Source organism: Amphiura filiformis, chromosome 7, assembly GCF_039555335.1.
Source record: "Amphiura filiformis chromosome 7, Afil_fr2py, whole genome shotgun sequence".
NCBI lineage: Eukaryota > Metazoa > Echinodermata > Ophiuroidea > Amphilepidida > Amphiuridae > Amphiura > Amphiura filiformis.
In genome coordinates this window covers 28,067,095-28,083,597 of record NC_092634.1, presented here as the reverse complement: position 1 = coordinate 28,083,597, position 16,503 = coordinate 28,067,095, and the positions used below count along the sequence as shown (strand labels likewise).

The following is a 16,503-nucleotide window of genomic DNA, read 5'->3' as shown; positions in this document are numbered from 1 at the left end:
TTTCTTTTATACAGAGGATGCTTCAGTTTTGACAGGAAAAATATTTTCTTGAAAACCCTCTCACTCGGTTATTTTAAAAAGGTAACCACGCTTCCCTAGAATGTGCAATAAATTAGCATTAAAATTTTTCTTATTCTAACAGCAAGCGTTTCTAGAATGTATTATGGCGAAATGTGGTGTACAGCGCTTGGTTGTTAAAAATTACAAAACGGAAAGTGACAACCACACCTAAGTTGAAACCTTGCCACCAAGCACCAACAACAGGGGCATTTGCTGAAAATGTAAAACAAGTGTATTTGCAAGTTAGCACTAGAGCCAGTGTTAAACCCGGATCCACCTGATCGATGTCAGTTGGGTTGGCTGAAAGATGGGCCAAACAAGTGACATTGCCAGATGTTGTGCAACCAGCACCTTCAAAAATACACATGATGATATGTTATATGGTCTCAGATGGACAAAAACTGTAGCTGAGCAAAGTGATCATGAGGATTATGATATCAAATCTGTTGAATAAGTGACCACATCTTCCCATTCAACATAATTAAAGCTGTTTATATCATTGTTATACCTCTTAAGTACACTCAGATGTAGCAATTCATGTAAAATGGCAGCCTTCTTGGATTCCAATGTGAATAAAGACTGCAATGTTTTCAATAAGGACAAAATGTGCCAAATATGAACTCATTGACCCCTATGACCTATTTAAAGGCATGAACATCAGCATCATACCTTTTTTGGCGGCCATATTGGATTTTAATGTGAATGAAGAATTCAGTGGACAGATATGAATTCATTGACCCCTAAAACATATTCAAAGACACTAACATCATTTCCATACCAGTTTGAATAGCTGATACGTTGCTATTTATTATGTGGTGTCGGCCATTTTGGCGGCCATATTGGATTTCAATGTAAAAGAAGATTTCAGTGGTTTATATAAGGACAGATATGAATTCGTTGACACCTAAAACCTATTCAAAGACGCCAAAATCATCACCATACCTGCTTATATAGCTGATATATAGCTATTTATATGTGATGATAGCCATATTGGCGGCCATCTTGGATATCTCGAAATGCCCAAGGGTGCTGAGGTGGCATCAGTCAGTTTCTGAATTAGTAGGTCTTGACGATATAGAAACAACAAAAAAACATTGTGCGGACGCTACTTTTGGGTTAAGTCGATATTTTGGGTTTCGGCACCAGACTATAAGATAGATGCCTCCGTTTAAGATCGTGCTGCCGGCGACGCAACGCACTGTCTACATCTACAAAAATGCAGCATAAAATATTGTAGGTAGGATTTTGACGGAAGAAAAGAAGTACTTTCACAACTCACAAATACATTCAACCCCCAAACACATTCCCCACTGTGTCGAGGGGTGGGTCGGTGCATGATGTGTACATGTTTGTGTGTTTGCTCGGTCGTTTGCTCCAATAATTAAATGTGAAACATAATCTTTCTAATTCCTGGTTAAACGTTAAGAGAGAAAACAAATATTCTAACATCAAAATCATTTTGTGTTGCGGTACATGTTCATGGGCAACAATATGTGATTCTCTGTATATGACGTAATATGTTGTGGGGTGTGCGTTAGTATTTTGAGTGTTTGGAGTGTTTTGGCACTTGATAGTTGAATACAATAATAAACAAAAACATTTCCCACTTAAGCAGTGACTAAAAAGGGTAACCTGAGTAATAATTAGTACCTGATTATCAATTAAGAAAAGGTTAAAACATTAACAATTTTGTTGTTGTCTTGGTTGCCGATGTCACACGTGTGTGCGAAGATGGCGGGGGTGTGTGTGTTTGTGGGGGGGGGGGGTGCACCTACGGTGATGGTGATGAGGTGTTTGTTTGATGGGTATTGTATTTGTACGGTGTGTGTATGTGAAATTGTTTCCAGTATTACTTTAAAATGTTTTGTCCTGGCGTCATCTACTTAAGGCATGGGGTATGAGCGACCTTGAAGTACAGGTATCTGGAGAAGGGAAGCAACGAGTTACCCCAAATCACAGCGACAGGTAGTGACTGGGCCGCCGAGTGCTAATATATATTTATTTTGAAAGGTTCGTGTTTGTTTTAAATTTTGGGGCGTTTTTCCAAAATTTCATATTTTTAGCGATATTTAAAAAAGCGACATGCCAAAGACAAATCTTTTGCACATACTTTGTTATTGCTAATACAACTCTTTTCTGCATACCTACGTTACAATTCGTTGTGGCGATTTAGTAATATTATAAATTTTGTGACTGCATTTTGGCGTTTTCGATGCGATTTTAGGCTTACCGTGATTTAACGTTGATATCTGGTCTTGCTCCTTTTATAATTTTACTTTGATCGTCGGCTTTTTTAAATAATAGAATGTAGATTGGCTCTGAATAAGTATCGTAGTCCTCTTGGTGGGTTTTTCATGATATAATTAGTTTGTATTTGCATGTAACAACCCAAAATCGACCTCTGAATTCGGGGTTGAAGGCTGTTTTCGGAATACCTGTGGACTCAAACAAGTGCACGAGTGGCGACTATGGTTTTATACTTCCCGCAATTCATGATTGCGTCAACGCCTAATAAAATACTACTTTGTAGCTGGCAGAACCCTGGTATACAAAGAATTGGTTACATGTCAATGACCATTAACTTCAGGGATAGACCCTTTGTAGGGCCTACGCCTTTCTAACATGCAGTATCTTTACCCGCAGACATGTGCCCGTGTCATGTGCCAATATTGCGTAACGTTAAAGGTTAATATATTTTCTATGGCCGAGCGGTCTAAGGCGTTGTGGTTCTGAGCGTCGCTTGTTCGAAACCGTGCGTCTGTTACTTTTCTTATACTGCTTTATTTTTCCAGCGTAGGGCCTAGAAAAACTAATTTATAATTTCTTTTTGTATTATGTGTCAAGAACAGGTACATCAAGTTATATGCCCATTCATCAAAATTAAGCAATCATCAAAATTCAGATTGTTGCACCTTTCTTATTATCATAAAATACCAAAGTATGTTGCTAGTGAATAAGGAGTCTCATATCTACCTTTTTCAGGTTAGTCCATTTCGCAGGTTAATACATTAATCTTATAGTTAATGAGTCAATGAAGCCAAGGTTACGTTTAAATTTCCATAATTATGTACTGCGGTTATTGAGTTGTTTCCACTATTTCAACAACAACAACAAAATTATAAAGCGCCAATATACAAAAAGTCAATTGTTCAAAGGCGCTGAAAGGCAAGCACAAGGAATCAAGTCTGATATGCTTGTTGGAACAGATGGCATTTTACCAGCTTTTTGGTACTGTTATTAAGAGATCGCGAGCAGTTTCACTTCGTTACATTTTGTTATACTACAAAAATAAGTGTCTGTTTCAAAATAATTTAGACCGCTTTCCCCGTCTTAGAAACACCGGGTAAGTTAAAAGTTTAACATTGTCGATTGGTGGTGCACAGGAAGGAAATCTCAATTTTCAAGAGTCAAACTGGTTTAATAATCGAACTAGATTCTTTCTAATAGAGGCCGTCGGCCTTTCGCCATCTTGTGGACACTGCGAGCAGGGCGCAGCTTGTCACGCAGCTGTTAGCACGCGTCGATGCGGTGATTTTGCTGTTCACGCATGGAGATCGAACGACCATCACAGCGTGTACCCACAAGATGGCGGCATATGACGTCACGCTGACGGCCTCTATACTTTTTTTTACTATTTTGTCGATTTATTCTGCAAACATTTTATAAGTGTAACTTTATAAGCTTGTACTCTATTTACATGTTACTTTGATAAATTTCCAACTTTGCTCATGTTCTCGGGAAAACCCTGAAAATTCCCTTAAATTGGATATTTTTAATCCTCTTTTTTGGTTAACGTTCACCCGGTAAATGGAAAGCGTACGTTTCACATAAAGAAAGGCAGGTGGTTTAAACAAACGACTCTGCACTGAAACAAAATACACACACATTACGCACTGACTTACCCACCCCCACTCGCACAAGTAATTTTTGTCGGTGTGTATTCCATTTTTCTATTGGTAACTGAATAGAGCAGGTTTGTCCTTTTAATTGTAGATTGGTAACAAGTTCGTCTACACCACACAACGACATCCGTTTTAACGCGATCAATCACATGTAATGCTGCAGCATACTGCGCGTGGGTACTAATGGCAAAATGGAAAAGCGGATGTTGTCGTGAGTTAATGGCCATGAACGTCATCAAATGACGAACGATAGATGACTGTGTATTACTAATATCCACCTTCTCTCCCTGTTGAAAAAACACAGTTATATTTCATCCGTACAACATGTACTATCAGGTATACACGACATAAAATATACTCGAAGCTATGTAATGTGTGTGGATGGATCAGGCGCTTGGATGGTTGTGATATTCATACAGTAGTGGAATTAACGTACATGTTCACTGCGTATACGTACCTACATTGTCATAACCAGAACGTGACATTTAAGCTTTAGTGTGAGTATATTATATATTATAGCAATTGCATGTACACGTAGATATACGTAGTAAGAGATCCTTACCAGGTGACATATTTTACATGTAGAGTGTAATGTCCAAGCGTATTAAAGGTTTGAAAAGTGATTTAGTGTATGCTCTACAATAGAGATGCTGAGTTGGAATATATCCATGTAAAAATGCTAGGTTGTGAAAATGTGCTAGTTGCAGGTGAAAGGTTTGAAAAGTGATTTAGTGTATGCTCTACAATAGAGATGCTGAGTTCGAATAATACATACCATGTAAAATGCTAGGTTGTGAAAATGTGCTAGTTGCAGGTGAATTTAATTCAAATTCATTTGATCTGTAGTCAAATTATGTAAAATTAACCAAATGTAAGGTACACTTATAGGTTTAAGAAATGATTTATGGTAATTTAGGGGGCGTTGATTTTGAATTTGTTGAATTTCTTTACCATGTAAAATTTCCAGGTTGGGGAAAGTGGTTTTAAAGGGGGATTTAATTTAAATTTGTGACCCGCTCTGACAAAAGCAGGAACAAGTCGCATTTTTGACATTTCAAGATTTGAATAATAATGTATGTTCTAGAAAATAAGCTTTAAAATGATACCACAAATATATAAATAGCATTTATAATAAATACTTTTAAGGATTTGAAAGTCTACTTAGTCCCACAGTCAAATACCATGAAATTAAGAGTTCCAAATTTGATTTGTAATTTATGGGAGTGTCATCTTTAAAGGCTTGTAACTCAAAAACATGTTTGGCGACCTGTTCGGGTTTTGTTGGAGCTGGTCACATTTGTTTGTTAAAATGTGCAAAATAGGATTATAGTCAACAATATTATCCACCTAAAGGTCCTAGATATAATTAAGGGTGATTCGAGGGAACCGAGTTCGAATCAGGTGTATGTAAAATTGTTATTTGTGACAATGTAGACAAACCCTTGTTTTGAAGGGAAACTAGCCGATTTTAAGACAAACAGGATATGAACATCTTTAGGAGCATTTGAAAGTGAAATATGTGTTCTATCTGTTTCATTATTAGTTAATGTTGATAATCAATGTTAAATCAAACATTAAAGGGCTACTTCCTATTTATGGCGTTAAGGTTCGTTCATACTATGCCACAATTGCTTTGCGGTGTGGTGCGTTACCGATATATCGATTTTTTTTGTCACAACTCACAGCAACTCGCATTTCCAAGTTAAAATGCATTTAAGGATACGATGCACTATTTACGGACAAATGACTCATTTCGGAATGCGATCATGAACTTTGAAGAAAAAAAGTGTCCACGGGTTTCGATGGGACTGGAACCAGCAATTCGAAACTTCCTTTGATTACGCTTCTAGCGCTTTAGCGCTCGGCCACGGTGGCAGTTGAGCGGAGGAGTATTACACTACAAAACACAAATATCATAATGGCATCGTTAGCCTTTTGTTTACTAAAAAATGACGTGTTTTGTAAAAATAGATTGGCCGTTTTATGTATAAATAGCACGGGCGTTTGGAAAAGGTTTCAAACAAATAATAAAGACACTGATGTGATGATGAAATTGCGTAAGTCGGGAAATATCTGCGTCGCAATGTTTTGTTTTGGTTTTTGGAATATGACCTTAAAAGTTACGACTTCATGACTTTATCATTAGAAATCAACAAAAGATATTTCAACAGTATATGGCCTCATTCTTTCTCCTGGGTGTTTTGTACATGCACGTAAAATAGCTTCAACAATGGTTCGATGCATAATGGTAAAAACAGCCTTGACCTAAAAAAGGGCGAGAGGTGCCATATTTGAGGCCGGATTCAGGCTAAATTTAAAATTGGTATAAAACGTTTGTTTTTTGATGGATTACAAAAATTAATTTTTACCATAAAAAGAAATTGTGTCTGGCGTAAATTACACTACAGTTTTTATTCCTAGGGTTCTTTGACTTCTTCAAATATTTTTTATAATGATAGAGTGAATCCCCTGGCCCTCTATTATTACGTACAAAAGATCGCGCCCCCTTAACTTCTCTGATATCGAGACTTTAATTAGTTTAATCTTTGTTTTTTCTCTTTTGTTTTATGTAGGTATATAAAAAGATTAACAAAATGGGTCAAGTCAAGAGTCGGCGAAGGGGATTGACGAAATCAAAGGCAAATGCTGACGATAAATCAAATTTTGACAAGACAGGAAAAAAGACAAAAGACCACCCAGCGTGTATCAACGACATACTTGTAGATGATGTACTACTTAAGATATTTTCTTTCTTGACCGTATTTGAGAAACTTACAGTATCCAGGTTTGTAATTTCTTCGTTTAAAGTAGAATTTAGATATAGTGAACATATCAGATGAGAACACATTGCATTTGTAGACAATAAGTTGTTCTCTAGCCTTTGGATTCAGAAACGAGAGATTGTTCAATGTTCATATCTCATTCGAACTACAGAGGCTGGCCTTCAAAAATAATGTGCATATGTCACATGTGTAATTGGTAACATACAACAAATTATTTTTCAGACAATATAAATTATGGTGTTATCACTTATAGTGTAATTATTTTTCTCACGCTTATACAATGGCACATTTGACAATATAGAAATGTTTCCTTTATTTAGATCGATAGAGTAGATAACACGAGAGCATACCGAACATTAATTTACAAAAATAAAATACAATGCAGAATTGTGATCACTTACTAATCTTGTGAACTAAAAAAAATCTTGCTCGCGATAGAAATTTAATTCAAGAGCCAGCATTTTATCATTATTGATTTTATAGTTGAAAAGCGTCGATTGAAGACTTTTAAATACAATATTTTCTAATTATTTTCAATTTTGGCAGAACTTGCAAAAGATGGCACAACCTCATCAAAGAATCTCATTTATGGCAAACTGTAGATTTCTGGAATAGTAGCACATTATTAAAGGACAGCAGAAGTTGGGATATTCCTAAAGAGGGGATTGATGTTGACGCAAAGTCGGCGTTACGAATTCTTCAATCGTACACAGATTCCTTGTTGAAACGGGTGTATCTCAGGGCATCAAACTTGGCCGTTATGCGATACTTGTCCAACAACTGTCCAAATCTACAAACACTTTCACTTTTGTCATCAGAACAACATATTCCATATTGTGATGTCGACATCAATGGATATTTCTCCGAGTCAAATTTTGCCCTACCTTTGACACTTGAACAACTACAGTTGTCTTTCTCAGCTGTGACACTGGGTTTAAGTGAATCGTCAGAGTTCAAGATGTTAACCATGATGCAATTTAAACATACAGTCTTACCAAACATTATAAAATGTCAACATTTACGCCACATAACATTGAAAATGTGTAATGGAATATCTGTAGAAGATGTTGAAATATTAACATCTGGATTACCGAAGCTTCAAGAAATCTGGATGCTCACTTTTGCAACTTATCCTGACACTACTGAAACTCTTGAAGAGATCCTTAGACGCATTGTTCATAATCTTCCAGATCTTACAAGTCTACGTTTCATGCCAGTCAATCGTAGCTTCTCCGGCTATGGTGATTATCCACCAAGTTACAATATAGACAATCTCTTACAAGATTTAAGCAAACGATCTCACCTGAGAGAATTGCGCGTCCGAGATGCTATGTTCAATCCGGAAGCGTTCGCAGCAATGACCAGAGCTCAAGAGAAGATGGAGGAACTTGTACTATGGAACTGTGACTGCGTTACTGACGAAATCATGAAAATCATCGCACGAGATCTGCCTAGTCTGAAGATTTTAGAATTGCCTTTCTCTCGACCGTACACAGACAGAGGATTAAAGGCCTTAAATCATCATCCGTCGTTGCATACGTTGAATGTATTTAGGTCCATGTTGGATGTGTCTTTTCAGGCACTTTCGACAGAAGTCATCTTTGATACACTGCTGACGTTACCAAACCTTGAGCAAGCAGGAGGTTTGCATTGGCAAAGTATAGATGCTGACTTTCCGCAATTTGTGGAGAAACTACGAGTGACTAAGCCAAATATTAGGATTGAAATGTCATAAACATGCGACACACAAAGACCACTTTTTCTTATAAAAGTACAGAAGTTAAAACGAAAAAGTATGAACTATTTCCAACTCCACTTGATTTGAGCTGTTTATGCTATTAGTGCTGCCTTATACGATTTATATGCTACAAAAAGATAAGTAAGCGATAAATCCTAAACTCTTCATGAAATGGTGACTTTCTTCCGTAAATAAATACAGGCAAGTTGGCAATGAAGTCTTCTCAAATGAGCATCTTTTTTGCTCAACTGTCTAGGGACTATAATGATGTTGATCAGCTGTTCAAGGGCATCATCACATCGTGTTTAGAGCTTCTTGAAATCCATGCTACATCCGTTACCAAGACAAGACAAGAGATGTGACACATCGTCATGGCTGTAGTGGTGAATCCATTGATAACGCTCGTAGGTAGAGACGTGGGTCTCAGAGGAAGTGGTGTAAAACTGGCTCCCCTGTCCATATGCTGCTGTCTACAATATGCTGCTGGATCTAATACAATGCAGTGGCGGGGAGAGCATTAAAAGAAACTGCAATGGCCGCGACCTTTTCAATATGGAGACCATCGTGCGTGGTTGAATGTCTTTGCAACTTTTCAAATCGCATCAATCTTAACAAAATCGTCAAATTTTGACGATTTTGGATTCTTTTTACGCACACAAGTGAGTTATCTTACTCCAACTACAATGTTTTCTTAAGGGTAGACTGAAAATCGATTTTTATTATCTAGATCAATATATATATATATAAATAACACCTTGATGTTTTGCAAAAGTTCATTCTACAAATCGTATACTTTGCAAACTTGCTTAATTTATTGTTGTTAATGAGTTATGTACGTTTTACAAAAGTGCTGTTGTTTCAGTCCTCTTTACAACGTAACTCAAGAACCGCAGCACCTATAAAAGTATATCTGTGATATTTATTTCTTCTACACACTCGCTATCAATTGAGCAATACAGTTTTCGCCAAAGCTCACTACCATTCGTAAGATGCTGTGAACTACCAAATCACAACAGTTTAAAATAATTAATAACCTTAATCATAAGTTGTTATATTGTCATACTTCTTGATTAAAATCAATAACTGCTTGAATACACTACGCAACCGGGACATATTTCAAACCTGATTTGATACCTAATAATATATTGAGTATTAGTGGGTTTTAAGCGGTTTGCCGTCGGACAAGTTTAGAACTGTCAAGCTTTCGTCAGGAGTAGCTCTGACTTCTTCAGGACAAAGTACCTAAGAATGAGACATGTAGACCGCCCCTTGCCTACTAATGACTCTGAAAAGAGCCGTTCACTGAAGACTGCCCCTTGTCAACAGAGAACAGTCTTCAGTGAATGGCTCTTTACAGAGTCATCAGTAAACAAATGGCGGTCTACATGTCTCATTCTTATCTTGTCCGACGGCGAACCCGCTAAAACCCACTAATTGTTGTGAATTCCCGTCGTAAAAGCCTATCCCACAATTTAATATATTGAGTTGCACAAAATTTGACATTTCTCGAATTACTTAATATGGCTCTTCAAAATTGACAGGTTTGGCATGAACATGTAAATTAAATGTACATAGATAAAAGCATATGGCGCTAATCAGCCTTAACATTTGCTATTCCTAGCATATATGAGTTTACAATATATTTAAAAATGACGCAATGCATGAGCCTGTTATTTGAGTTGTGAACACAAATCCCCTGCCAAATAAATTCAAGAAAAGCTTGAGTAATTATGTATGTATGCACTTTTTTCTTTGAATGAAGGGGAACATTATAATGTACCATCTCTCGTAACAGAAATTACGGCATAGTTTAATGATGTGTAAATTTGAACACTTAAAATAACCCTTCTATTGGTGGCAGACAGCTACTAATGCGATGCAATAAATTACTTTCCGTGGATATATGATTTGTCACAATATGGTTTTTCATTTGAAAAAATGTTTCAGTGGATTTTTGCAGAGTATTTGACATAAGAATCCAGCACATGTTATTAATGGTTATGTCCTAACAATTGCACACACCAAGTAGATTTTCTTAAATGAACATTAGCATTGATTTTCCCTAAAATGTGGAACGTACTTCTAAAACACATGATAAAATACAAATATAACGCTGCTATTGTTTAATTGATTTCCCCTTTTGCCTAATTCTGCCATGATGAATAATAAAATATGATTATTACTGCTTAACTTTAACATTGGTATTCTCTTATTTGAAAAACAGAATATATAATGTAAACATTTAACGCTGATAACCCGATCTAACAAAAATTAAAAGAAGACTGCATGTCCTTTTGAAAGCATTAAAATCTTTGCACAATTGTTTTCCACAATTCTGCCGTGATTCTGCCGTGACAAAACATAATAATTTAAAACTGATTTGCTAAGTTACCTTTTTCTTTATTTTCGATTTGACAGAACATGCAAAAGATGGAAGAGTCTCATCAGAGAACCACATTTGTGGCAAACTGTAGACTTTTGGAATGGTTGTCGCTGGTATCCACCAGGCCAAAATGAAGCTAAGCACATTAATAAGTTTGTAAATATGACTCTGCGATTCCTTCAATCATACACTGATTCCTCACTGGAAGGGATGTACCTCAGGGCGTCAAACTGGGCCCTTATGCGATACTTGACCAACAACTGTCCACATCTGCAAACTCTTTCGTTTCTTTCACCAGATCACAATACTCCGTTTTATTGCAATAACGACATAACTAAGTATTTTGTCAATAACAATTTCGTTTTACCTTTAAAACTTGAAAAGCTTCAGTTATCATTCGTTGCTAATAGAAAATGGGCGTATAATAATTACGGCCCCCAATTAGAATTTCAGATATTATCAATCATGCAATTCAGAGACACTGTCATACCAAGAATGCTACAATGTCAAAATGTACGCCACCTAACACTTTATAGGTGTGATCAAATATCACCAGAAGACGTAGAAATATTGACGTCTGGATTACCAAAGCTTCAAGAAATCTGGCTGCTTCATTTCACCACTTCATCTAATTTCAGACGCGGCCATACTGCAGCTCTGGAAGATATCCTCCGAAGAATCGTTAGTAATCTTCTAGACCTTACAAGCCTTCGTTTTATAACAGCGAACGATTATTATGATGCATATGAGTACAGTATAAACAACATCTTACATGAATTATGTAATCGACGAGAGTTTAAGCATCTTTACATAACAGAGGCTTTATTTAACCGGGAATCTTTCGCTATAATGACACAAGCACTACCTAACATGACAGAACTGGGGCTTTACGCTTGCAACTGCGTAACTGACAAAATTATGAAAATAATCGCACGTAATCTAAGCAATCTGAAGGTTTTAATATTAAACGATTGCAGACCATACACAGACACCGGATTAAAGGCGTTGAAGTACCATCCTACGCTACAATCATTGACGATTTTCAAGGAACCAATATTGTCGACAGAAGCTATCTTTGAGACGCTATGTCGTTACCAAAGCTCAAGGAAGCAAAACTTCTGAATTGGAGTCGTCGCTCCGATGAAGATAATATTATCTTTCAGCGATTGTTTAAGGAATTTCGCGCAATTAAGCCGCATGTTAGAATCTGTGCCCTGGAGAGAGGTGACTTTATGACCAGTGGGTATCAACAGTGCCCACAACCACGCGGATGTGGAATAAATTTGAGAGAAAAGGGCAATAAATCAGCATGCACGCAACAATAAAATTAAACATATATCTCACTTTTGATATATTAAACAATAGATGCGTAATTGCTCTGCATTAAGATAACTTTGTAAATGATAATAATAATTAAAAAAATACCCGTGGACGAAATGGATATCATTGCCTCTATTCAAATTAGCACAATGAACTGATTGTTGCGACTATTTCGTACATTCTTCTTACCGCTTACTACTACATTTATATTCTTCACCATGTATGTAAATATAGTTAATATAATTTTACCGTTTGTAATGAATACATTTTCTAATTGCTTAACATTTTGCTCAATAACGAATTTTTATGCTCAAAACTAATTAAAACCAGCACATTATTTAGGTGTTACTGGTTACAATGTGAAGACAATAACAGCATGATTAATGCATTCTATCAGTAACTTGTGATACATATAAATCGCTATTATGCTATCTAAATCCGAAAATCTTCAGATCGTACGGTCTTTTTAGGGTATTGAATAAACTGGTTCACAGATTATTGCCATCAAGATATCAGAAATGGTGTTTTATCGGAGTCTCGAAAATATTGGTGTTCCGCAGGGCTCCATAGTGAGTCCTTTGTTATTTGGCTACATATTTGTGGTGATTTTCGCATACCGGCCAATAGCAAGCTATTATAAACAGTCCCTAAATAACCCGTGTCATGCCTGATGCGATTCACCTAGCGTAGCTAGTGACCATGGTATGTGGCTAGTGACCACTGTATTATTATGTAGATTCTCTGGGACTCGTCAGTATAAGAACAACAATGGCATTGTAAGGACGTTTGGAAAATGATGTTGAATGCAAATAACCTAATTAGCAGTTTCAAATGGTCAATTGCAAAAACTTGGTGCCTGTTATATCATATGTTCTTCACTATAGACCTATGTCGATAGTATATAATTTAGTTGTATTGTAAGCAAATCGATGTACCTTGAGTTATTTAATTTGTTAATTTGTTTTGCTTCGGGGATTTGAGCTGTGATGTTCCTTTCATGCAATCAAGAAAAAGTAACTTGAGATGATTCTGGGAATCCCCTAGCTTGTTTATAAAATTTCATCAGACAGGTCTATCATATGAATCATAGGATTTTTTTTATTAGTGATGCCAATAAATAATTATGGAGAATCTCAGGAAAGTCACAGACATTGCAATGTAAAGTGGAAATGTAGGATAAGTACCTATAATATTAGAATATGATTAAATATTTGTAATTAATTAAAGAATGGTAGTTGAAAGAATGAAAATCCTCGATTGGATATTTACTATAAATAGATGACAAAAACTTTCTGCTATTCTGACAGTTCTAAATTATACTGTGAAAAGTTTAACTATAAGTGCTATCAAAGTAGGGCATTTGGCGCTAGACATTTTAGGGCAGTGAAAGTACTACAATTTAGCCAATGAGCTAGGAAGATTGCAATTACAACAAAAATGTGCACCCCCAAAGGATTTATGCAGGATCTTCTTCGACAAGTTAAGTTCTAGTTAAGGTACACTATTATCACAGGGGCTGAGAATAGTTGTCTGTTCTGAGAAAAATAAGTGATTGGTGAAAGTAAAATTGTTAAGATATTGTCATCTTTGCAAGGATTTATATACATATTCATTCTATAAGTTTGGGTTCAAGTCTACAGTGGACATCGCCTTATCTTTGCAAGGATTTATACACATATTATATGAAATGGACTTCAGAGAATGAAACTTTAATGAGTGAAAATGATCAGCAACATGAACAAGATTATTTGCTACATTTGATTTATATGTAAAAGCATTGTCTAATCATACTGTACTTCACAATACATTTATTTGTTTTGAATTATAGAGCAGTGTGTTTCGGCCTTCAGCCATTTCGTGATTTCAGCATCTTCGTTTTCAGTTTGGATCAAAAACATCGACGACAGAACCTTATGTCCAAAATTTTAGTTGATTCTGATTCTGCGTTTCGGTGCCATGCATAATTACATGCATTATACCGCCTACCGCCCCATGTCACTGCGTTCATGGCGTTGTAGACAGGAACTACAAACTGGATAATTTCGTTTTGCAACCGATGATGGAAAGACAATACTCGTGTACTTGGTTCATGTAGATCAAGGTTTCTAACGATATATTTATTTCAGCTTTTTGGTGGAGGATGAGGTTATGTATCACCACATGCCCGCCCTATTAATGATGACCATGATGAATTGGTTTGAGAAGGGATGGCGTAAAATAAACAGACAAAATAAATATGCCACAACCATCACACACTATACATGCTATACCAAATAAAATCAACTTAATCCAAATTTAATGCCCTTATTTTTTTCATATCAATTCCCTTTCACAGAGCTTGCAAGAGATGGAACACTCTTATGAAAGAACCCCAATTATGGCACATGATAGATTTCCATAGAGAAAGACGCAACGATGAATATTCCATTGAGGAAGGGACTGAGGAAAGGTGTACTCTTGCAGCACTTAAAACTTACGCTCGATTTTTAAAAAGAGTGTATCTTCACGTGGTAACTGTTGATGTCCTACATTATGTAACAAACAACTGTCCACATTTGCAAACATTATCCATCATGCCTTCCGGACCGTATCAGCAAATGGTCATGTGGTACCTATGTAAACGGGGTGAGGAAAATTGTGAATACATAAGAGGGCCTAGTTTTGTTTTACCGTCTACATTGAGAAAACTACAGTTATCGTTTAGCATGATCGATCCTAGATTAGTGGAAGATCCGTTCGAGTGCAATGACATTACACAGAGAGTTTTAAACACTGTATCTCATTGTGATAATTTGTATCACTTAACGCTCATGGAATGTGCACAATTGCACATGCTTTTGGTTCCATTAGCGAGAGGATTTCCGAATCTACGGGAACTGTGGCTGCTAAAATTCACCACCGATCCATCCGATTCAAATACAAATTTTCAGGAAATTTTATGCCAAATCGTGCGCAGTTTAAAAGACCTGAAAAGTCTTCGGTTTATACCACGTTTTCGACAAATTGCATATATTCCAGCAATTATTATCGGTCCTTCAATTTATGCTATCAATGATATCCTCTGCAAACAATTAGGGCAGCTGCGAGATTTAAAAGATTTCGGAATTGGTGATGTCAGATTTACTCTGGAATCGTTCATTATTTTGACAAGCACATTAGTATATCTTGAGGAGCTTACTTTAAGGAACTGTGACTGCGTAACAGACGAAATTCTTTCATTCATAGCAAAGGATTTGTCCTGTTTGAAGATGTTAGATTTAACTGGTTCACGACCGTATACTGATAAGGGCTTAATACCATTGCAGTACCATCCATCACTTCAAATCATCAAGTTCTATAGACCCAGTGATATTCCGTTTCAATCATATGCAGGGCTTTTTGAGACATTTGTGACATTACCAAAACTTGAGCAGGTAAAAGGTCTTGGTGCCATCGATTTATGCAATGCAGACATTCGAACATATTTTGAGCAGTTACTCTTCATGAAACCAAATGTGAAATTGGATATCAAAATTGAGAAAGAGTTCAAAAGTCAACAGATATGACAGATGAAAACGAATATTAATTCAGCTGCATAAACTGTAATTGTAGTGACGAGCTCTTTTTGGTGGAAAATTTGAGCGGAAGTAATCCCATCAAAATTTTGGCGGGAAATAATCCCACCAAAATATTAATCTTTTTCAACAACTAAATATCACAGTAAGGAAAATAATGCTGCAACTTGCGGACATAATTTATCTCAAATAAACCCCAATTTGTTATAATACGCGTCTCTGTATTTCTTCATCCATACAATCCACCACGTACCGACTTGCGCTCAGCTAACAAAAATCTTCTTGAACAAAAAACATCCCGGTCATAGAGGACAGATTATTTGCCGTGGCAGCTTCTCATCTGTGGAACTCTCTACCTCATCATATCCGTGCCTGCTCTTCACTTGAACATTTAAATCATGTCTTAAAACTTATCTTATGAACATTGCTTATGATTAAGGTTTTGTTTATCTATACCTTGTTATATATTTGTTGTTATTTGGTTTTGTTGCTCTTTGTTCGAGCTCTTCTTGCGCCATGAGTGCTTTTTGCAGATTTGTTCGCATTTGAAATGTTTATTATTATTACTACGCGTGTAAGGAATAATTTGACGATGTTTGCACAGCCTTATTGTGATATGATTTTTTTTCTCGAAATTCCTATGGCGAGAAGTCATTTTCAAAGCCTTTTTGGATTTTTAAATTTGGATAGTTTTAACAAATATTGAGTACGCTTACTACTAACACAACACTTCCTGGTACCACTAAGCATCTGCTGAGAGCCA

General features: G+C 36.4%; 1 protein-coding gene across 2 annotated transcripts; it reads left to right on the top strand.

Moving 5' to 3' along the window:
- Nucleotides 1-3,851: 3,851 nt before the first annotated feature.
- On the top strand, nucleotides 3,852-15,782 carry LOC140156969 (F-box/LRR-repeat protein 12-like). 2 transcript variants are annotated; one of them, XM_072180017.1, is made up of 3 exons: nucleotides 3,852-4,459; nucleotides 6,536-6,747; nucleotides 14,522-15,782. In XM_072180017.1, the coding sequence occupies exons 2-3, from the start codon at nucleotides 6,557-6,559 to the stop codon at nucleotides 15,729-15,731; spliced, it is 1,401 nt and encodes a 466-aa protein (XP_072036118.1). In that variant the 5' UTR covers nucleotides 3,852-4,459; nucleotides 6,536-6,556; the 3' UTR covers nucleotides 15,732-15,782. The 2 variants fall into 2 exon arrangements, with proteins under 2 accessions (XP_072036118.1, XP_072036119.1); XM_072180018.1 differs by lacking the exon at nucleotides 14,522-15,782 and adding an exon at nucleotides 7,292-8,496 and having other exon boundaries at nucleotides 3,856-4,459.
- The last annotated feature ends 721 nt before the right edge of the window (nucleotides 15,783-16,503 follow it).